Genomic DNA, 25,109 nt, shown 5'->3' with positions numbered 1-25,109 from the left:
CACGAAATTTTTCTTATCTTTTTGTTTGTAAGAATTGTTTTCTGGACACAGTTCTTTAAAATTGATAATGTCTTAAACTTTCTATCATCGTCAAGGCAATTTTTGCCCTGCCTGCAGCGGCACTTAACTCAACTATTAAACATTTTTATATCCATTTTCAGCTCCTTTGAAAATTTAATCTTGGAAAACTTCACACTTTAACAAGGCTTTTCTAATTATACATTGTTCCTTGTTCCATCCAATGTCTTTCATCCGCTTGAAAAGCTTATTCTAGGCAAATTTTCCACTTTCATTGAATTTTGAAAAAAAAAAAAACAAAACAAAATGCCTGATTGCGGTCAGCAGTAGCTTCAACTTCCCAAAGACTCTTTTCACCGTAAATTACCGTGTGTTCCGTTTACAAAAGTTACTGGAGCAGTTTTGCCATGCTCTACATTTCTGGCTATACACTGGTGGTTTTTTAAAAGAAATTTTACAATTTTCCGCATTAAAAGTTCGATTTCTGAAAATTTTGAAGCGCGTTCGTGGCACTCAATGTATACTGTAAAGTTGCCAGAATTTTTTCAGCACTTATCCGGGCCATATCTGGGCAATTTCAAACAAAAACCTGGCATTTGATTTCAAAATTGACGACTAAAAATCTGGGCAATTTCCTTGGAAATTTTATCAAAACTCAGAAATTACTAAACAAAAAAATTAAAAAAAAATCCATCAAAACTCATTGACAGATTTTAAATCGTATTTAAATCTTCAAAAAACCTACCATGAATATTTTTATAAAACTAGCTTGAAAAATTTCGTTTCTGAGGCAAAAATAAAAAAATTGTTCAACACAATTTGTTTTTTTTTCGTTTGATTTGCCAAATAACTTTTACCCAATTTTTGTGTTAAATATCCGGGCCAACCCGGATAAAACAGGACAATCTGGAAACCTAGCTATCAAACTTGATTCTTTTTTATAAACTTCGGCAAATTTTAATATTGTTTTGATACATGCTAAATCATTGCACTTTTTAAAATTTGAAGTTATTCTAAAAAGTTTGAGATGTTTAAATATTTTTAACTTTAACAGAACTCTACAAATGTCGAACACTCATGCCCATCATAATATGCAGGTTTGGTTCTGGGCATTCGAAACTATTTACAGACCGATAGAAAGCTAGATGAAATCAAAAGGTGTTAGAAATTAACGTTGAGAATATTATTTAGAAACGTTTTCATAAAGCCGTATCGATTTAAAATTTTCAAAATCTTGAAATATTCTTCAGAATACAACTTTCACCAATCAAACCGTTGAAATAATTTTCTAAAAAAACTGGGTATCATTATTTTTATAATAGTTTTCATTATCATTGACTATATCTGATCTTCAACACTTAAAGGTCCAAGGTCTTTTCACTTTTTGAAAGAATCAAGATCTGCTCATACACAAAACATGGTAGATTTTTTTTAAATTGAAGGAAATTTCAAATCACATGATATCGTTTATATATTGTTTATGTCAACATTATTGTTTCCTTCTATTTAAGCGAACAAAAAAGATACTGCAGGATAAAGGTAATGAACTGTATGCATGGCCAAATTTAGCACAAATTTATAGTGTTTCTGTTGCCTAACCTGATTCACTTACATGATTTTTTTTTTTCGAAATAATTAAATTAAAAAGGAAGAGTTTAGAATAATACAAAATTCATAACCATTCGAACAACGAATTGCGAAACTATTTGACTTTAACTTTGAAAATGTCAAAAATTCAATTCGGGGTAAGCGTTCTCTAAAACTTCATTTAAACTCTCGGTTTTTGAAGAATTGGGAAAAATTAAAAATCAGTAAACTGCTATAACAGTTTCTCAAAAGTCAGACCTTTATATTAAAAATGTTTGCAAAGCTCTGTAGTTTTGCCAAAGAGGTGCGCAAATTTATTTAATGAATTTTTACCTATTCTCAAATGCTACCTCGAAAACAAGAGCTGATAGAAAAAGAAAACTAATTGCAACTATGAATCAGTGACCTTTAACATGCCAATTTTAGCTCTTTAATTTTTTGCACCTTGAACAATGTGAATTTGGTTTCCGTGTATTATCAATGAAAAATTTGAGTGTTTTTGTAAATCAAATTTAATGAGTTTTATAAGTTTTATAAGTTGATTAAGTTTTATAAATTTCATAAGTTTTATAAGTTTTATAAGTTTTATAAGTTTTATAAGTTTTATAAGTTTTATAAGTTTTTAAAGTTTTATAAGTTTTATAAGTTTTATAAGTTTTATAAGTTTTATAAGTTTTATAAGTTTTATAAGTTTTATAAGTTTTATAAGTTTTATAAGTTTTATAAGTTTTATAAGTTTTATAAGTTTTATAAGTTTTATAAGTTTTATAAGTTTTATAAGTTTTATAAGTTTTATAAGTTTTATAAGTTTTATAAGTTTTATAAGTTTTATAAGTTTTATAAGTTTTATAAGTTTTATAAGTTTTATAAGTTTTATAAGTTTTATAAGTTTTATAAGTTTTATAAGTTTTATAAGTTTTATAAGTTTTATAAGTTTTATAAGTTTTATAAGTTTTATAAGTTTTATAAGTTTTATAAGTTTTATAAGTTTTATAAGTTTTATAAGTTTTATAAGTTTTATAAGTTTTATAAGTTTTATAAGTTTTATAAGTTTTATAAGTTTTATAAGTTTTATAAGTTTTATAAGTTTTATAAGTTTTATAAGTTTAATAAGTTTTATAAGTTTTATAAGTTTTATAAGTTTTATAAGTTTTATAAGTTTTATAAGTTTTATAAGTTTTATAAGTTTTATAAGTTTTATAAGTTTTATAAGTTTTATAAGTTTTATAAGTTTTATAAGTTATATAAGTCATATAAGTTTTATAAGTTTTATAAGTTTTATAAGTTTTATAAGTTTTATAAGTTTTATAAGTTTTATAAGTTTTATAAGTTTTATAAGTTTTATAAGTTTTATAAGTTTTATAAGTTTTATAAGTTTTATAAGTTTTATAAGTTTTATAAGTTTTATAAGTTTTATAAGTTTTATAAGTTTTATAAGTTTTATAAGTTTTATAAGTTTTATAAGTTTTATAAGTTTTATAAGTTTTATAAGTTTTATAAGTTTTACAAGTTTTATAAGTTTTATAAGTTTTATAAGTTTTACAAGTTTTATAAGTTTTATAAGTTTTATAAGTTTTATAAGTTTTATAAGTTTTATAAGTTTTATAAGTTTTATAAGTTTTATAAGTTTTATAAGTTTTATAAGTTTTATAAGTTTTATAAGTTTTATAAGTTTTATAAGTTTTATAAGTTTTATAAGTTTTATAAGTTTTATAAGTTTTATAAGTTTTATAAGTTTTATAAGTTTTATAAGTTTTATAAGTTTTATAAGTTTTATAAGTTTTATAAGTTTTATAAGTTTTATAAGTTCTATAAGTTTTATAAGTTTTATAGGTTTTATAAGTTTTATAAGTTTTATAAGTTTTATAAGTTTTATAAGTTTTATAAGTTTTATAAGTTTTATGAGTTTTATTAGTTTCATTAGTTTTATTAATTTTATGAGTTTATAAGTTTTATTAGTTTTATAAATTTATAAGATTTTTATGATTGATAAGTTTTATAAGTTTAAGACATTTTATATGTTTTATAAGTTCATACATAAAACTTATAAATTTTATTAGTGGTTTTTTATAAACTGTTTGATAACGTTTAAATAGGGCTTTAAAGGGCATGAGTAAAGTAAATCTTTTTCGACCTGTAAGAACTTTTTTTCGTTTTTCGACTTCGTCTCGCTGATACCTTTTAAATAACGAAATCAATAATAAAGAGCCAGTTTTTTTTCGTAAAAGCCATTAGGCTTCGGTGAGGCGCCTGAAAGGCTTGCGTTAAGCTTTCGGTTTGAGACATTTATTTCACTCGAAGCCCGAAAAAAAAGCCCGAATCATGGAAAACGATGTCAGGGCACCGGATAAAAGGGGCTTATTCATTCCATCTAGCAAATGAGTGCTGCCACACAATACTGAATGCCTCAAAAACTCTTTCCATGCCTACGGACCGACCACAAACGTGAAAAACCTCAACAACAATGGAGAAGAAGGATATATTTTTTTAACGTATCGGATTTTCCGAAAGGTCCTAAGTGGATAAATGGTTTATATTTTTTCCGGGGTTTATGGTTGAATTAATTTCAATTGTTGGGATTCGATTTTCAGCAACAATCGAAACGACAACGGTTTTACTTTTATCAGTTGGGACTTTTTTTTTAAATCGTAGGGCCAGGCGTATGGCAGCGAAAAACCACAATGGCTCTTTTCGAAATTAGGAACCACCACTAAGTTTCTTTGATGTTGTGACTGTTCAATCAGAAGCTCAATGGGAAATTCACTTCCTTTGATATCGAGCTTATTATCTTGCGGTACTAACAATAGCCTTAATCTGTCATTGAGTAAAAGTTTCTTCTTTTGAACTGTAAGTGGTTTACCTTGGATTAAATTCACAGCTAAACGCTTTGAAACTGAAAAAAAATCTCTAAAAAATGAACAACTGCTAAAAATATGCCAATTGAGATTATTCTGCCAAACAGTTTTTCAGCTATAAACTTTAATTTTGATTCTAGTGAGTCGCACAAAAAACAGCGAAAAACCAATTAAAACCCCGGAAACGTCTTCCAGCTTCGGTCAAAATATTCGACCATTCCATTTTTATTCGTTCGTTTAGTGTTCATTTTGGCTTTTTTCGGTGTTTTCTCTGGTATTTTGACATTTATTTGTTCTTTTCTCCTGATGGTGCCAGACCAGCCAGTAGTCTTACGGCCATTTGCCTCCGGAGGAAAAATTTGCATTTTGCATTCAACAGAAATGCGATTCTTTTTGTTCCCGGAGAACGAAATGAGTTTTCCCGGTTTTTTTTCGTGCTATCTAAACGAGCCAGGAAAAATTTCATTCCAGATTGGGAAGTCAGATCGAAAGAACTAGTCGTCGAGTTTAAGTGGCGTAAAGTTTGCCGGAATTTTAATTTATACCTTTTGGAATTAGTTTATTGGATGTTTTATGCAGTGTTTAGGGGGTCATGAAAATTGTTAGGCTTATAAAATTTTTAAATGAATTGTTAATTTCAAAGGAAACATTTATCAGCTTTGGTTATTGTTAATGTTCTCATTTTTCTATGAGAACAATTAAATAAAATTATAAAAAATCTTTTTCAAATTAGCTATTCTTTAGTCACCAGACGTCCGTTGGAAAACAAATTTAATTAGACGTTTCGTTTTGTGCCTCAACCGTTTTTCTAAGATGGCATTTCGAACAGATGACAGCCAGATCCCGGACAGATGTTGTTGGCTTGAATAGTTTGTAATTGCTTAACGCACAAAGGAAAGCGTGTAACAACAACGGAAAGATCGCTTTAGCGAAAATATGTTGGAGGAATATTAACAAATTAAGTTTATTAAAAGTTTTCCATCTGATGGGTTCAGTTGAAGGTGGGTTCAGGAATGGATAGAAAAAAGTTAGCGAAAATTACAACTCACGGACAATGCCTTATGCTCGAAAAAAATATAACAAGTCAAAGTGAAATGAAAAATTTATTACACAATATTTTTCTCCTTCACCAAAGCCTTTATTTTCTCATCAAAAGTTGTTCAATTTCTTCCATTAGAAGTTGAAATTTTGTTTTTAATTAGAAAAACTGGCACGTTTCCTTTTCAATAGGTCTGGAATTGGAATCTGTCTATTGCATTCCAAGCCAAAAATTGGCAATTACTCCATTTGGGATGAGATAAACGAAACATTCATACTATGTTGTCCACATCCAAACCTAGATTTTGGGACACGTTTGTAAAGCGCAAACTGTTGGTCCAAATCTAGCCAGAATCGTATCTAGTTGGGTTTGTTTTTCTCTTCCCGTCATCATTTGGAACAACTTTGTATTACATACACCGACATAGGTATAAGGGAAAGCCCTTTCGTGCCAAACTTGGTCCTAAAGAGCAGACGGACGGACGGCGAACGCCCAATATAATTGGAACCAATTTATTTGCACGATTCTGCCGTTCGTCGATAGCGTGCGATAAAGTAAACGCGATAATTGCTTTTTGGACGTTTTCCAAACCAGGCGCGGTAAAGGGAAGTTTGTCTTACATATTACAGTGAAGCAAATGTTATGACTTACAACCTACTAGTTATTCTTGAAATGTGAACGTTTTTATGAATTTATAGCTTTAAAATACAAGAAATGAAGCTTTGACTGCAAGTCGAGTGACGTGACTCGTCAAATTGGGCCTGGTAATCCTAACTTTTATGAGCCGTGGGCGAAAACCGGTAAATTCGGAAGCGTTTCAATAACCTTAAGAGAAGGGTGCCAGGGTTTTTTCCAAAGGACCACGGAAATCCGGCAATTCGATCTAAAAACCAAGCAAATCCGGACATTTGATTTTAAAAGTATCAACCCGAGATCCGGCCAATATCCAGGGAATATCTCGGTAATTTCGGCCAAAACCACGGAATTATTCAACAAAACTCCAAAAGAAAACTTGAAAAAACATCTATCAATACACATTAGCAAATTTTAAATTGTATTTTAGGCTTCCAAAAACCATTCATAATTATTGCTAAAAAATCGCTTTTGAATGCTTTAATCAAAAATAATATTTAATCAATTTGAGTTTTTTGTTAGTTTTGCAAAAAAAAAGAAAACAAAATCACACCGGGCCGGGCCGGACCTTTCTTAAAATTTGTTTCAAATATCTGGGCAAGTCCGGGTAAAAACGGGCAAACTTGCAACCTTACATTAAGAAGGTTATCATAAAATTGTTGAAATGGGGGTGCAATAACCCCTTTATTAGGCCAGCGCCCTTGGCTTAGAGTTTAGAGCAGCGGTCGAGGAACCGGGGTAAATTACCCCAAATGGGGTAAAAGTCATATTCTCGGGAGTAACAGTGATTTTTTTGTGAGTGAAAAGTGTATATTTTCATTTTGCAATTTTATGAATTTGTTGGTTTTATTTCGAAAGTAAGGTCACTTGGGTATCCCGAGATGGCCGAACAGAAAATCAAATTGATGACATCTGCATCAGCCGAAAATGGAGAAGGAGCCTTCTTGATGTCCGCAACAAGCGAAGCGCAGACATTGCATCTGACCATCACCTCATCCTTGGCGAGATACGACTGAGAGTTGCACGTGTCCAACGGCGCGAGGAGAAAGTCGGGTGTCGATACGACGTCCGCCGGTTGAAGAATCCAGAGGTGGAAAGGGCATACGTTGAACAGCTAGAATCCCGAGCCTCGGAGCTGCCGACAGACGGAACAGTCGAAGAACAGTGGTGTGGAATCAAGAATGCCTTTATCACGACGAGCCATGGTACTCTCGGTAAAGTTTGTGGAAGAAGGAGTGAATGGATGTCGGATGAAACTTGGAGGATGGTCGATGATCGGAGAAAGGCGAAAGTCGGAATTGAGCAGGCATGTACCGGGTCAGCCAAAGCAGCCGCCCGCTTACGATATGCTGAGCTGGAAAAGGCAGTTAAACGAGCTTGTAGACGAGACAAGAGAGCCTGGACAAACTCCCTAGCCCAAGAGGGAGAAAGAGCCGCCGCCAATGGAGATATCCGATTACTTTATGACATTTCTCGCCGCCTCAGTGGTGCAAGGACTAATGCAAGAATGCCGCTAAAAGACCGAGCATGTCAGTTATTGACCGATCGAACAGATCAGCTCAAACGATGGACTGAGCACTTCGAACAACTCTTCCGAGTCACGAATAGCGATGGCCAACAGAATCTGCAACTCGAAGCGCCAACAGTAAGTCGCATAAATGGCGTCAACTCGGAAGCGCCTTCGCTGGCTGAAATAGAAGCGGCAATCAAAAACATGAAATCCAACAAAGCACCTGGGATCGATTGCATCCCTGCTGAAATGCTGAAAGCCGACCCTGCCCTATCAGCACAAATGTTGCACCGTCTTTTCGCTGACATCTGGGATACTGCAACATTCCCGGCCGACTGGATGCAGGGTATCCTCGTAAAGGTCCCGAAGAAAGGAGACCTGACAGAGTGCGGTAACTGGCGAGGCATAACGTTGATCTGTACAACCCTCAAAGTACTCTGCAAAGTGATTCTGAACAGGATCCAGGAGAAAATAGACGCTACACTCCGACGGCAACAAGCTGGATTCCGATCTCGACGATCATGTGTGGACCACATCACAACCCTACGAATCATACTGGAACAAATCAACGAATTCCAGGACTCTCTTCTGCTGGTGTTCGTTGATTTCGAAAAAGCATTCGACCGACTTAACCATGAAAACATCTGGGCGGCTCTAAGGCGACGAGGGGTCCCAGAGAAACTAGTCCATCTCATCGAAGCACAGTATGAGGCATTTTCGTGCAAGGTCTTGCACGACGGTGTCTTGTCCGAACCAATCCCGGTAACTGCTGGAGTGAGACAAGGATGTATTCTATCACCGCTACTTTTTCTAATCGTAATGGATGAGATTCTGATTGGATCGATTGACTGTGCACCGAACCGAGGATTGCCGTGGAATCCTTCAACAATGGAGCAACTGAACGACCTTGACCTGGCTGACGATATTGTTTTGCTCGCCCAAACACAACCAGATATGCAGAGCAAACTCGACGACCTCACCGAAAGTTTCAAGGCAGCAGGTCTCAAAGTCAATGTCGGAAAGACCAAGTCGATGGAGATCAACACAGGAAATCCCTCCAGTTTCATGGTAGCTGGGCAACAAGTTGAGAAAGTGGAGTGCTTCCAGTATCTTGGTAGCCAGATTACGCCTGATGGTGGTACCAGAAAAGACATAGAAACACGGATCAGAAAGGCCCGATTTGCGTTTGCGAGTCTCCGAAACATCTGGGGGTCACGCCAGATCTCTCTACGAACAAAAATCCGAATCTTCAACTCAAACGTCAAATCTGTATTGCTGTACGGGTGCGAAACGTGGTGCACATATGCGGTAACGACGCGAAAACTGCAAGTATTTGTAAACCGCTGCCTGCGGAACATCATCCGCGCTTGGTGGCCTGGCAACTGGATCTCGAATGAGGAACTACATCGCCGGTGTCATCAAAGGGCGCTAGAAATCGAGATTCGGGAACGTAAGTGGAGATGGATTGGGCACACGCTGCGAAGAGAAGAAAACGAGATTGCAGAGAGGCGCTAGATTGGAATCCAGAAGGTCATCGAAGAAGAGGCAGACCCAGAAATTCGTGGCGGCGAAGCCTAGCCGCTGAAATCCGAACTGTCGACGAGAATCTTGACTGGGACCAGGTGAAGACGCTGGCTCCGGATCGTCAACAGTGGAGGTCTTTTACCACGGCCCTATGCACCGGAGGATCGGCGCGGGATCATTAAGTAAGTAAGAATTTCGAAAGTAAAGAATTTAGCGGCAAATGCAGAAGTGAATATTCCTCCCTGAGGCATTCAAATATCACGCTTTGAGAGCTCGCTCAGTGTTTACGGATACGTTTGTTTTGCTCTTCGTCATGGGGTAATATCAACTTGAATAAAATGTTGGGGTAATGATTCAGAAAGTTCCCCGTCCCCTGGTTTAGAGCATGGGTGACCAATATTTTCAGCTGGCAGGCCAACTTTTGGAAATGTGATTTGTCTGCGGGCCAAAAAATCCTTGTCACCCTCTTTTTTCCTTTCATATTGATTTGATTAAGAAAAAGTTAAAATAAAATATTCCAGAGTTTGAAAGAATTGGCTCATGGTATTTTTAATTACTGTATGTTAAACGACTATCACTGAAACAAACAAAAATATATAGGATTGCTAGCGTTTTTTTATTTCCAAGTTTTTACCGTTTTTTTCGATCAAAAATGATAATTTTCCTGGTTTTTATTAGATCAGTTTTTAATATGAAATCATGGCTTATAAAAAATGTTCACAGTTTGTAGAAAACAATCCTATTTTGAAATTTTATTTATTTTAGACTTTTTTCGAGTCACATCACGAAAGTAAAAATGTTAGCTTCTGCATTTTTTTCCAGAGCTGTATTTTAATTTTAATTGCTAAAAACCGTAAATGGATCACGAGAGAAAAAAACTTCTTCAAAAAATCGTTATGGCTTATCTTTATATTGAAACTACATAAAGTGAATATGATCCAATACAGAAAAGTTTAAAAAAAATTGCAACGATTTAAAAATAAATAATTCATCAGCATATAAATTCGAATGGAATAGGCGTAAGCTCAAATTAAAATTATTTCAACAATACAAAAAAAATCATCCTCAACTTTTATTTTACTAAAATTGTTTTAAAGATTTGGTTTCGTGAGTATTGACATGTAGATATCTAAAGAAACCAAAAAATGATATTTTATAAATTTAGTTACCAAAACTAAAAATTTTCAGATAACTTGAAATAAAGCAATTAAAGCGCGACGAATGAAGATATTGAAAATAACGCTTCCACAAAATATGTTTCCTTTTCGTTATGAAGCATCATAATGTTGAAAACGTTGCAAGATGGAAGTCTTTTAGTAAAACTTTTTATTGTCTCCAAAAATGTGAAAATGTTCTCATGGTTTTTGAACGAAAAATTAAGTCAAGATGATTTTAAGCCGAGTTTCGTTCAAATCAACTCATTCATACGTCTGCGATTAAACTTTTGTAAACCTTCAGAAATACTGATGAAAAATATGTCTATGCATTTGAAGTTGTTTTGTTTTTATCACATTTAGTTGAGCCCAAAAAATTCTTACATTGTTAGTAGGAAATATTTTTTACATTTGCAGAAAAAATCACTAAAAAAGGCAATTTTCTTACTAATAATCAAAGGTTTGAAGAACCTCTTAGCTGAATGAAACTATTATTTCAAAGTAGTCGAAGATTCCTTTGAATTCAGCTACAGTATTTGAAAGACCCAAATACTAGTATTTCACTAGCTACTTGCTAGCATCCTCAGTGGGTTATCGACAGTGGGTCAGTCGAAAACCCACTGAAGATGCTAGCAAGTAGCTAGTGAAATACTAGTATTTGGGTCTTTCAAATACTGTAGCTGAATTCAAAGGAATCTTCGACTACTTTGAAATAATAGCAATTTTCTTAGTTTTGTACTGAATTTCTCAGTTTATTTTACGATTTCCTGGTGAAGGAAGGACATTCCGTACTTTTTCCCGAAATTCCCGGTTTTCCAAATTCGCTAGCAACCCTTCATCAACAAACCAAGTTTATTAAATGCAGGATACTTCACCTCATCTGAATATGTTTTATGAAGCCCTCCTTGACAAAACTGATGATATTTTTTTCTTAAACTGGGTATCAAAGCACATTTTGTGGTATCCCATTTGTTATGATCCTGGAAATAAGCTTAAATTAATGGAATAATTGTTTTCTAAATGCATAGCAAAGCACTCGATGCCTTCCAATATCTTGAAATCTGTGGTCAAATTTCTATATCAAGTCCGAAACTCAGCGTATATAGGCATTTTGGTGATGTTTGACTTTTAATTCAAGCTCTTCAATAATTTTTTACGTTCGCATGGATTTCAAGTCCAAGGGGCTTATTCTGCGACTCGAGTGACGTGACCACGAAATTTCACGTCTTCGTCCTGACTCCAGAAAATGCTTCAGAATAGAAATTTATGCTTCGATGAGATCTGGAGACCAAAAACAGCTCATTTGAACGAAAATTCCGAGACTAGAGAGGCTATTAGAGCCAGCAAAACGATATGAAATTTCGTAAGTCACGTCACTCGAGTCGCAGAATAAGCCCCCAAGTTCAGGTTTACTTGATTCAAATTCTAAAGAGCGAAAATTTTAAATATAATGGAATTTTTTTTTTTAAATCTTCATTTTACAAGAAGTTCAAAAATTTTATGATCTTGCTCTGTTTTGAAAGTAAAATTCTTTTTTCTCAACATTGAAACTTATCAAAGCTCCGCGGGCCACAAATTGACGTTCGCGGGCCAAATTTGGCCCGCGGGTCACCGTTTGGCCACCCATGATTTAATTTAGAGCATAAGTCTTCTAAGCCAGAGATCATAAGATCGAATCTCGGTCATAGCATACATAGTACTTCTTTTGGGGTACTATGTATGCTATGGCCGAGATTCGATCTTATGACCTCTGGCTTAGAAGACTAGCATACATAATACTTCTTCTGGGGCTAGTGAACGGTAGACAATGTGCAACTCGAGACCCCATACACCCAACCTTCGGGTAGTGGTCATAGTGGGTGCGAACCCGTGACTACAAAAAACATAAGCAACGAACAACTAAAAACAAATTTCGGATGGAAATCGGCGAAGACCTACGCGACGAAAAGGGACTAGCGATTGGAACTTGGAACATGGAACTGCCGATCTCTAAATTTTGTGGGCAGTACCCTTGTGCTCTCCAACGAATTGAAGAGCCGCAAATTCGACATCGTAGCGTTGCAGGAGGTATGCTGGAAGGGCTCCACGGCATGAACGTACCCAGATGGTCGTGCCATCTACCAGAGCTGCGGCAATACACACGAACTTGGAACAGCTTTTATAGTTATGGGAAAGATGTAAAAGCGCGTGATCGGGTGGTGGCCGATCAACTCACGAATGTGCCGGTTGAGAATCAATGGCCGGTTCTTCAACATCAGCATCATCAACGTGCACAGCCCTCACCTCGGAAGTACCGGTGACGACAAAGACGAATTTTACGCGCAGCTGGAGCGTGAATACGACCGCTACCTAAAACATGATATCAAGATCGTCATCGGGGATTTTAATGCTCAGGTCGGCCAGGAGGAGTAATTCAAACCGACAATTGGAAGGTTCAGTGCGCACCAGCTGACCAACGAAAACGGCCTCAGACTTATTGATTTCGCCGCCTCCAAACGAATGACCGTACGTAGTACCTTTTTCCAGCACCGCCTCCCACACAAGTACACTTGGAGATCACCGTACCAAACGCAATCACAGATCAACCACATTTTGATTGACAGCCGGCACTTCTCGGACATCATCCACGTCAGATCTTGTCGGGGTGCCAACATCGAGTCGGACCATTATCTGGTGATGGTGAAGATGCGCCCAAAACTCTCCGTAGTGAACAACACACGCAACCGGCGCCCGCCTCGGTTGAATATCGTACGACTGAAGCAACTTAAGGTCGCGGCAGACTACGCGCAATCGGTCGAAGCAGTGCTGCCAACAGAGGACGAGCTTGACGAAGCCTTTCTCGAGGACTGTTGGGATACCATCAAGACAGCCATTAACAGTGCTGCGGAGAACGTCATCGGTTATGTGGAGCGAACTCGACGGAACGACTGGTTCGACGAGGAGTGTAGGAGGGTGATGGACGAAGAGAATGCTGCGCGGGCGGCGGTAGTGCAAAGAGGCACCCGTCGAAATGTGGAAAATCACCGACAGCGGAAGAGGCAGCGAGTCCGAATTTTCTAGAAGAAAAAGCGCCGCCTGGAGGAGGAAGAACTCGAGGAGCTGGAGCAGCTGCATCGTTCCCAAGAAACACGAAAGTTCTATGAGAAACTCAAAGCATCCCGCAAAGGCTTCGTGCCGCAAGCCGAAATGAGCCGGGATAAGGACGGAGGTAGCCTGACGGACAATCGTGAGGTGATCAAAAGGTGGAAGCAGCACTTCGATGAACACCTGAACGGCGCACATGGAGGAGATCAAGACGGTGGGGGAAGGTACATCGCCGGCGTAGCCAACGACGTAGAGGAGCCACTCCCAACGATGAGTGTAGTTAAGGAAGCAATTCGGACAATTTTGCCGATTGCCTACACCGGTTGATAGTCCGGATCTGGGACATAGAAGAGCTACCGGAGGAGTGGAAGGAGGGGGTAATCTACAAGAAGGGCGACAAATTGGACTGTAAGAACTAACGAGCGATCACTGTCCTCAATGCCGCCTACAAAGTGTTGTCCCGAAACCTACTCCGCCGCCTAACGCCACAAGCAAACAGATTTCGGGTGAATTGTCGAGTTCATTCGAATCGCGCAGGGGCTTCGACAAGGTGATGGTCTATCCTGCATGATGTTCATCGTGGCGCTAGTAGGTGTTATTCGACGAGCGGTGGGCGAAATGCGGGGCACGATTTTCAATAGATCCAGTCAACTTATCTGATTTGCCGATGACATTGATATAGTCGGCAGATCATCTACGGCGGTGGAGGAGATCTACCGCAAACTGAAACGCGAAGCAGGAAGGATAGGGTTGATGATTAATAGGTCCAAGATGAAGTACATGCTGGCCTGCGGATCCGAGACCGACCAAACCCGCTTGTCCAGTAATAACAAGGCAACGATCGACGGTGACGAGCTGGAGATAGTCGAAGACTTTGTCTATCTCGGTTCACTGGTGACCGCAGACAATGACACCAGCCGTGAGATCCGGAGGCGAATTATCAGCGGAAGTCGTGCCTACTATGGACTCCACAAGCAACTGCGGTCGAGAAGACTTAGCCCTCGCACGAAGTGTAACCTGTATATGACGCTCATTAGATCGGTTGTTCTCTACGGGCACGAGACATGGATATTGCTCGAGGAGGACCTGCGTACACTCGGAGTATTCGAGCGACGAGTGTTAAGAACCATCTTTGGCGGCGTACAGGAGAACGGAGTGTGGAGGCGAAGGATGAACAAAGAGCTCGCGCGACTCCACGGCGAACCCAGTATCCAGAAGGTGGTTAAACCTAGACGGATACGCTGGGCTGGGCAGGACTTGTTTCAAGAATGCCGGACGACTGTCCTTCAAAACAGGTGTTCGCTACGAATCCGGTAGAAACAAGACAAGCAGGGGCGCAACAAGCGAGGTGATTTGACCAAGTGGAGCGTGATCTGGCGAATGTGGGATGTCCGAGAAATTGGAGAACGGTTGCCATGGACCGAGTGAGTTTTAGGAATTCTGTTCGTCAAGTTATGTCGTGAAACGGAACACTACGAAAATTTAAAAAAATAGGGTACAATCCGCAATCCATATTCACGTTGAAGTCCATTTGACAGGATTTTCGTAGTTAAAGTATCAATAAGGGTTTGATATATTAGGGATTAAATACTTGTAATTGACTTTACTTCGCTGTGATTTTTTTTTGTATTTTATTGGATAGCTAATGTAATTTGAATCAAGTTATAAAATAACAAAATACAATGTGTACAAGGTTGGGTATTCGGCAATGATGTTTTCCAAAAATAAGGTAATTTTTTTCCACATTTAAAATAACAGTTCAAAATGCATAGGAAATTCCAAGAAAACCACATTTACCTGTTGCAATGTTTCCATTTCAACGTTTTTAAGTGTTTTTAGGGTGTTGAACCCTTTTTAGGAATATCTATACCTACTGGTAAAATAAATCAAAGAACAGGAAGATCATCCTCAGAGTTACAAAAACAATTAAGCATACAACGACAGAGCATCACAGTAACAATGGAATAAATCAAAATTCAAACTAAAAGTCTATGAAATATGTGAAAAAACAGTGAAAAAGGAGGTACTCACCCGCAGGCTGCCGGTATTGCGCCGATCTCCGCTGCTCATGGGCATCATCCCGATTCCGCTAGCAATTGGTACCACCCCGCCGCCGCCGGTTCGAATCCCCTGGCCCAGTGTAGCTCTGTTGTTTGCGTTGTTTTAATGGTTCAGTTTTTTTTTCAGTTGTGTTTGTGTAGTGTTCATTGATGATGGTTGTGGTTTTGTTGATAGGGATGATCATGTTTTGGTAGGTCCGTTCCATTTGTTTTTGTTTTCCGCAAGACAATGTTTGGCAGCAGTGGTTTTCGATCGTTGTGTGCGTTTGTTTCAGTATGCGTTGTACGAGAGTAGTTGTGATCGCACGCGTCGGCAGCGGGTTGCCATTTTATTTTTTTTTATTTCAATTCAGGTTTTTTTTTGTTGTTGATTGGGCGAGGAGATCGGCGGAGGAGGTGTGAGTGGTTTGTATTTGTTAAGTTTGACGAATTTGAAATGAGAGAGAAAAAGCAGACATGGAAAAACGTACATCAATCAAAACTATATTTATTGAAAAAGGAGAAAAGAATATTCTTAAATGATAAATGTAGGAATTGAATTGGAAAATTCAAGTGATTAAATTGGCAAGGAAGCGATCTTATCATATCATTAAGGAATGGAGAAGAAAACCAGCGAACGAGTGAGCGAGCGGTGATAACATGAGGCGAGTGAGCGAGCGGGACAGAAAGATTGGATCATTAAATTGAGAAGCGAGTAGATTAAGGCAAATTGGTCGTACGAAAACAACGAACATTTTTTGAGAACCAAAATAGTAGGGGAAGTTAAACGGGAGACTGCTCTAATTGAATGCATTATTTTAACTAGCAAAATCAAATGTAGAAAAAAATCGAGGAGGAATAAGGAGCAAATTTTTTTTTTATTTTCCTTGAAGCAATATCTAAAGATATTTTTCACATGGTCGAAGCTTAACAAAACATTTAAATCAAGTAGTTTATTGAATCCGTTCGTGATATTTGCATAAGGATTTTCATACGGTCGCCATACAAGTGAAGAGAATTTCCCAAAACAGTTCGACAGCTTCCATGTTCCCCATCGACGAGGACAAGTGCAATGTTGTGTTCGTTGTATATGCTAATGAGATTCAGATTCGAAGCTTTCTTGCCACTTGATGACAGATTTCGAAAAACAAAACCGCAAGTTGCGGTACAGATTTCGGTAGTTGGCTAAATTTGGCGAACTTCTCATCCCCAAACATGACTTCGACAAACCAAACCCACTGATGTCTAACTGTGTTTGCTTGCTCGCTACCATTTCCAATTCAAATGAACTGGTTAATTTTTCAATTTAATCAAATGTGGCAGCATCAGAGGGCTTCGGGGCGTATCCCGGTGACGTCAAAATGAATCGAATTAGGTTTTTGCTTTCCGTTTTTTTCCCAACCAAACATTTTAAACAGCAAAGGTTAAACATCTGCGCCGTGCAAAACTACTTTCGCTCGGGTCACCTGCATTGCTACAGTATGTGGTTTGTTTGCTCGATTATTATATTCATACGTACATACATGGTGCAGGTGACCAATAAATCGTGCCGGAATTAATTGGTTTGAAATAAATTGAAGTGCGGTCACAGTGTCGGGAATGCAAACGGCTTTAATTGAATTAATTATCATTCGACTTGGTTCGGTCGGAGCAAAGCGAAAAAACAATCAAAGGACAGCGCGTTGAAACTGGGTTTAATTGTTTAAGAAGTAAGACTGGGCATGGGCAATTTGTAATTTCGAATGCATATGTCGGCATTTTAACTATGCAAAATCATCCATTGCGATTACTCTATAAATGAAACATATCTTACAAATTTCCCATCTTAGCCCATACGAATTCAGAGAATGTCCACTCAGAAAATTTAGTTAAATATATAGGTAATAAAATGTTTAGTTAAAAATATTGATTTATTACCTTTAATTCGATTAAAACCCGTTGGGTCCTAACCACTAGACCAGGGGTTTTCAGATCATTTGATCGGCGGAGCACTTTTTAAAACCAAAAATTTTGGCAGAGCACCTACATTTTTGAAAGAATAAAAAACCCGTGTTTTGAAAACTTGATAGTATTTAACGTATCGTTAAAAAAATCAGTAATAAATGGCTACTCTTTGAATAGCTTTGTTTTTATTATCAAAATATTTGTTATCAAAAATTAATGATTTCAATAGAACAAATACGCTTTCTTCGATTTTTCAAATAGTAACAAGTTTGGTTAAATTTGTGTCAGTTGTAGCCTGACGTCTGGTTCCGCGTTTAGTCGGGATCGGTATTTTGTCTTCGTTGTGAGATATGTGGAAAATCCAGACTCACATAGATAAGTTGTAAAAACGGCAGATGAATAGGTTTTGCTTTATCGGATAAAATTTAAAATTCATTTTTCAGTTGACACCAATACTTTTCCAACGACGTTTTGGATACGAATCTTTCCTGAAGCTTTGAATCCGATGTCATATCCATCAAGCATTCATATTCTTGCGATGTTAATGATTCTGGTTTCTTTAACATAAAAAAAGGCTGTTCCACGCATTTAAAGTCTTCGATCTTTTTATAATTTTATGGTAGTCTTCGGGGAATTTTTATGAAAGCTGTTTAACAAATCCTGTGGCAAACATTGTAATTGTAATTGTAAATGACTTCATTAGACACGTGGGCAGGGCCACGAGTTCAAGTTTATACCAAGGAATACAAATAATTCTTGAAAATTTTCGGATGATAACATCGAGGTTATTCCTGATTGAATGCTTCTTAAATTCGGAAAGCTGTGAAGGTTACGCTTTTTGAGCGATTCTTCCCAAAATTTGATTTTTCTCTTGATAGTCACGATTTGTTATTCTGTTACCTTGCATTGAAAGACTGAAGTCATTCATTTTTATTGAAAATTTCAGTCGAATAAGCCAACCTGACGAGCCACTGATCATCATTCAATCTTACCTCTAATTATAGCTATAGAATAGGATTAAAATTAAAATTAAAATAAGTGAACGTGAATGAAAAGTTGTGTATATCGGAAGTAGTAGTTGAAAAGAATGTTGTATTCCTACTCTACTGGAACAAAAAACAAACAAACAAACCAATTATAGCTCAAAAACGCTTTGACTTCCGATCTTAATTCAAACAGGCGAGACAACGTTTTTCTACGAGATAACCAGCTATCTTCGGTATGAAGTAGGTAGAAGCGTGGAATGTTGGCTACTCATCTCTTCGCACAACGCCTTGAATAACTCTGAATTTTTCGGTTGAGTATTATTAAAGTTGATTATTTTTTCGTTATCGTCCAAGACATCCTTAAAGATGATGATAGTTTCTTCATATGTCGATGAACGGAACGGAACGGGCAGTATTTCCAACTATAGTTTTCGCACCGTCCGTACATACATCAATACAATTTCCCCATGGAATATTGTTGTCAGTAACATAATCAACAATTAACTTGAAAATTTTAGCCCCTGTCGTGGAAGTTGGCAACGATTTGCAAAGGAACAAATCTTCTTCGAACCATTCAGAACCTTGATAGCGAACAAATAACATCAGAATTGCTAGTCCTGCTACATCTGTGAATTCGTCAAGCTGCATGTCGAATTTTGAAGTTCTCAATCGCTTTCAACATCTTCAGCCATGTCACAAATTCGCCGAGAAACCGTATTGTCAGACATGGGAATCGAATTTACTAATTCCACTGTTTTATTATCAACCATGATACGGACGACTCCTTGAATACAAGGTTTGATTAAGTTTTCAGCAATAGTATGCGCTTCTCCAGCTTTTGTAATCGGTAGCTCGAAAAGTACGGCGCTTTAATAGCTTTTTTATTGAATGTTTTCCACGCTCAGTCCTGTAACACAACGTTGTTCGATCAAAGCAGTGCATTTTGACAATCTACCATTCTTTGCCAACATCCAGGGATTTAGGCGCCAGTAAAAAACAAAGTAAACAAAGTTTCGTTCTAATGCCCTGTGATTTTTTTCCCTCATGTTTCGATAAAAATAAAACTATTAAAAAATATCAGAGTTTTTCAAAGCTGGTTTATGATTTTCGTTGCGTACGTCGCGGAACACTTTCAAAAGCTTCGCGGAGCACGATCTGAAAACCCCTGCACTAGACGATCACAGTCTCTTTGGTAAAGCAAAAAAAAAAATCAAAGATTTTTTTTTTAATTCTTTTTCCGATTATGGTACCGAAACGAAAAGAATTAGCGAGACACTCACAAAGAAAATCAATAAGTGATAACATATGAAACGATAAGAAACTGGCAGTCTATATTTCTTTTGAACATTGTTACCCTAATTTAAAGAATTTTCGAAGGTGATGGAAAGTATTACAAAATTGGTTTTATCATACAGTTGCGTTCAAAAAAGAATGAAATCGTGTGAAGCTGCGCACCCATTTCCAAATTTGACAAGCTGCCATTTCTCTCTCGGTTGATATTTTTTCATGAAAATTTCAAACAATCTAGTTCAACTATCCAACTAACACTCCACAAAATTTGAAGTCATTACAATGACGGAAAACAAAGATACAGCTTTTCCCGTAAAAATGGGAAATTTGGAGTTGCTTCACTAAATTTGCTGTATCTTTGACAATTTCCATTGAAAAATCTTGAAATCTGGTCCAATGATGTAAAAATGTTTAATCTAATACCAGGCCAAGTTTCGTCAAAATCGATGAACGTGATCAAAAATGATGCCGGGTTGAAAAAAGAATGAAATCGCTCAGAAGAAGATTTCATTCTTTTTTGGACGGATGTTTATATGGAAACAACGTAATCCATGTATTCTTGGTATTTTCTTTCACAAAACCAAAATTTATCACAAAGAATGTTGTTAATTCAAAAAAATGTTCAACCGAGTTCAAAATAAGAAGAACAGAGTTGCAGAAATGACCTGCTAATCAGATATACCGATAAACAAATTTGACCCACAATTAAAGCAAATATTCTATTTGCTCTTGTGTTTCAATACCAGTTCTGTTGGAACAATTTCTGTTTCTAAACAAAGCCAGAATAAAGTTCCTATCAAATTACAACATTCTTTGTGATAAATTTTGGTTTTGTGAAAGAAAATACCAAGAATACATGGATTACGTTGTTTCCCATATAAACATCCGTTCAAAAAAGAATGAAATCGTCTTCTGTGCGATAATGAACCTCATTTTCAACCCGGCACCATTTTTGATCACGTTCATCGATTTCGACGAAACTTGGCCTGGTATTAGATCAAACATTTTTACGTCTTTGGACCAGATTTCAAGATTTTTCAATGGAAATAGTCAAAGATACAGCAAATTTAGTGAAGCAACTCCAAATTTCCCTTTTTTACAGGAAAAGCTGTATCTTTGTTTTCCGTCATTGTAATGACTTCAAATTTTGTGGAGTGTTAGTTGGATAGTTGAACTAGATTGTGTGAAATTTTCATGAGAAAATATCAACCGAGAGAGAAATGGCAGCTTGTCAAAGTTGGAAGTGGGAGCGCAGCTTCACGCGATTTCATTCTTTTTTGAACGCAACTGTATCTTCTTTTTCAGTTTTTACTGATTTACATACAACACTTGGGAACTTACTAAGCAAATGGAACGAAATATGGCTAGGCAGAGTATTCGAACACAAGGAATGTTTCTGTGAATATTTGGTACTACTGCCTCCTTACAGTTGGGTAAAAGGAAGGAGAGAGGGGGGCTCCTTTACAAGTTTTCGCATAGCTCGAGAACTAATTACTTAACTCGAGCATAACTCGAGAGCAAATGGAAACAACTTTGGTGGATGCGTTAAATGGTTATATGCTTATTTGAGACTTCTTTCTCATCAGATTGGGGATACAAAAAGGGGATTCGGGAGCTCAGCTCAGTTTTGCATAACCCAAGAACTTATTTAACAAATGGAACCAAATCTGACATAGGAACAATCAAACAATCGAGAAAAAGGAAAAGTAGTGGGCATGGGAGTGTTTTTGAATACACGGAATGTTTGATTTTGATCCCCTCCTTCCAAGTAGGAGCTAGGTAGGAAAAGAGGCTCCGATACTAAGTTTATTGCATAACTAGACAACTAATAATGCAATTGAAACCAAATTTGGCATCAGAGGGTATGCGATTCCAAGAAATGTTTTCCGGTGGTTTAGCACCCCTCCCTCTATTCAGGGGAACGATAGAAAAATGGGAAGATGGTCACTCATACATTTTTCAAGTATTTCGATAACTAATCGAGAAAATAGATCCAAATTTGCATGGGAGCATATTTGTGTACGGGCAATGTTTCTTCGATGGTTTGAGACCACCTTCTCTTGCCAGAGGGGAGATATAAAGTGGGGAGAAGTGTCGTGATCGGTGATATTATCCTGCTCCACAAAACCGAAATTATTTTTTCGAGACGCCATCACTAATTTTCTCCACTAACACAACACCCACGAATTAATGCGATCTTCCTTTCTCAACAACACTTTATCAACTGACGAATAGCCGCCAAGGCACGATTCATTTCCTCTCTTAGAACTACGAGCTTTCAGTGAGAAGCTGCTCGCTCTCAACTAATTAAGTTGTAACGGTCGCTTCACCTTATTTTTCACCCGATTTTTCTCGCTCTCATTCTCTTGTTCTTGTAGCGTTACTGATGTTACATTCAAGTATTATAATTTACCGTTCGTATCCGACAATGAGGGATGAATTTAAGCACACTAATCTAATACCGCATCAATCAAATAATCAAATTTTATACTTCTTTCATTCTTGAATATTGCCCATCAATTTTTGTTTAACGTAACAATGTCATCATTTTTCTTATTTGTATTTGTATAATTCCGTTAATTGTATAATCAGCTCGATATTATTATTTCCTATATTTCCTATATTTCCAATATTTCCTACAAGAAGGTCACCCAGTTTTTGAATAACTCGAGAACTTATCGAGAATGGAGCCATATATGACAAAGGGGTCGTATTTGTATACAAAAGTGTTTTTCTGATGTTCTGAGTCCCCCTTTCCTTCCAATAAGGATGTAGGAATGAGGAGGGGGTAACTCTCACAATTTGAATAATAATTCGAGAACGAATAGGTAAAATAAGTGTTCCGTGACGTTACTTTGTTACAAAAATAGTTTCTACGATAGTTTGAGATCTTCTCCACATTTAAAAGGGGCAGCGAAGATTCCATGTATAATAAAATATTTTGGCATAACTTTTGAGGCAAAGAAATCCAGAGTCATTAAAAAGATCAATTAAGATTTCAAAACATAAAAAAATTGCATGATGATTTTGAAATTGAATTTAAATTTTGTGAAAAAATGAGAAGAAAAAAAACTACCACAAGTTTCAATAATTTTTGGACTGTGTAGCAAAGCACACCGGGTCAGCTAGTTTCCTATAGAAAATACCTTTTTTTTTGTACTTAATTCAAGATAACGAAATTGACCTAACGATTTCAAATTAAAAGATATGTTTGTATTTCAGAATATCAAAACAGAAAAGAATGATTCATGAAAACGATTTGAAGGAATCAGAAATAAGCTCAGATCGAAGCAGAACCACTTTCAAAACTTAATGAAATTCACTTTACTCCCACAAATAAAAAAAAATTCTTGATCGAATTCTAATTTTGGAACGTTTTAAAAAGAGCTTTATTTGTATTTGCCTAAGCATAGATTACTCATATTATAAGCCGATATCAGAATCAAACAATGCTTACAATGATTTTCATCAAAAAATCCCACTCTGAAACAAAAAAATCGAGGTAATTAATTAAGAAATGGTATCAAGAAGTTATATTTCGATCAAAATCCGATTTAAATAATAAAAATAAATTTCTATTATCGTTATTTCACTAGAAAATTTCAACCGTAATGTACAAAAAATGTTGATGTCGCTTTGAAGTTTCGGGGAACGGAAGGTTAGGATTTTATTTTATATTTTAGGATATTTAAAAAATGGAAAGAATATAACACAAAAATCAAATCAAAATATTATAACAAGACTTTTAATTTCATGATGAAAAGCTTATAAACATAACATTTAAATGTAAATGACAATTTCAAATTCAGCATTATTTACTCTTTTATGTATAGTTTGTTTAATGAGAATTTTTAAACTAATAAACAAAGTCATATCATATGTCTTAACTCATCTAAAAATCTCAAGCACTTAGATCAAATATAACAAAGAATTTATGATCGCTACATACGAAATAAGAAATGAGCTTCTGAATCAATTTGAAGATCCTCTTGCACGATTCTATTTTACCCTCAATCATTCAATAATGAGATATTCACGTAGCTCAAATTGAATTACCTCGTGGAAAACTGTGATAAAGAGGAAGAAAACAGTTAGCTTAGCTTAATTTGTGATAAAGAGGAAGAAAACATAAAATAAGAGGATAAAGAGGAAGAAAAAGACAACAGTGCTAAAGAAGGATAAAACAATGTCCAAGAAGATTATACCAATGAATATGAAAAAGATGAACTGTTTACTATTATAATCGAAAAAAAAAAATACGGAAAAGGAATCCACTGTGTAGCGGCTGGGCTACAAAGTGGATGCTTGTTTTGCCTTAAATGCACAGTTGAATGTGGAGGACCTCCCAGAGTCACTGTACGAGATGCATAGGCGTAACAATTGGGCCTTGTGGAAGCAGGCGAAGAAGTACGCGATGGATTCTTTGGAGTGATATGGAACGTGGACCTTGTCGAAATTGCCGGAAGAACGAAACGTCATATCGTGCAAGTGGCTTTTCAAAGTGAAGCCAAATGAAGATAGCCAACCAGAGCAAATAGTGCATGAATGGTCGTCCATCAAATGGACGTAAAGCCCTTCCTAAATGGTGATTTGTCAGAAGAAATGTGTCAGCTAGAAAGCTTAATGAAGAAGAAATATCTCACCTGCCGTTTAAATCGCTCGCTCGATTGACTGAAACGAGCAACACGGAAGTGAAATGAACGTTTCAATCAATTCGTGAAAAAAAAAATGGTTTTACCCGAAGTGCAAATGACTTCGATTTGTATACACGAGATAGGGGAGGAGCGGGCTATATGCGCCTATTAAGCAGAACACTGATTTAATTAAATATCACATCGAATATGTGTTCAAAAACTATATACACGTGTGCAGGCATCTGTTTTCTATACATTGGAGTAATTTTTATGTTAGAATTTTCTTCTGTTTCCAAGAAAACGATTTTATTATAAGTGTTGTCTAAAATGCCGAACCTCAAACCGTGCGGGCTAAATGCGCCAATTTATGTTTTGAACAAAATTTCTGGTTTTGGGCAATATTTCCATATAATTTCATTGAAATTGCTAGAAAGTAATAATTTCCGTGCGACAAAGCGGAAGTTTTATAAAAATCTATGTATATTATAATTTTATGGAATAAAACAAAAGTTAGGGTTGCCATACTATGGAGGCAGTTCATCCACAAGAAAAAAATTATCAAATCTGTTTTAAGATCTTCAATTCTCTCTTAAGATATTATTCATAGCTTAGATTTGAAGGTTCAATGATAAAAATCATTTATTTATTCTATTTAATCTGTTATTTTAGGATGGAGGCATTTTACAAACATGATGGGGGCATACAAAAACACTCTATTATTCCACTATTTAATCATTATTAAACCTCCACAAAAGCTGAAATATGTTTAATTTCTTAAGTTCATTTGAGTAAGAAACAAAAACCATCCTAGT

At 36.4% G+C, this 25,109-nt stretch overlaps 1 protein-coding gene across 8 annotated transcripts in view; it reads right to left on the bottom strand.

The window, feature by feature from the left end:
- The window catches only part of LOC129755639 (kazrin), a 322,166-nt gene that overhangs the window by 71,889 nt on the left and 225,168 nt on the right, over positions 1–25,109 (bottom strand). For 7 of the 8 annotated variants that reach the window (XM_055752232.1, XM_055752237.1, XM_055752236.1 and 4 more), the window contains one exon: positions 15,436–15,550. The exons of the other annotated variant lie outside the window; for it this stretch is intronic. In XM_055752232.1, the coding sequence (XP_055608207.1) occupies positions 15,436–15,550 (115 nt within the window). The remainder of the gene's footprint in view (positions 1–15,435; positions 15,551–25,109) is intronic. 8 annotated transcript variants of the gene reach the window in all.

This window comes from Uranotaenia lowii, chromosome 3 (assembly GCF_029784155.1).
Source record: "Uranotaenia lowii strain MFRU-FL chromosome 3, ASM2978415v1, whole genome shotgun sequence".
Lineage (NCBI taxonomy): Eukaryota > Metazoa > Arthropoda > Insecta > Diptera > Culicidae > Uranotaenia > Uranotaenia lowii.
This window is presented reverse-complemented; position numbering and strand designations above follow the sequence as displayed.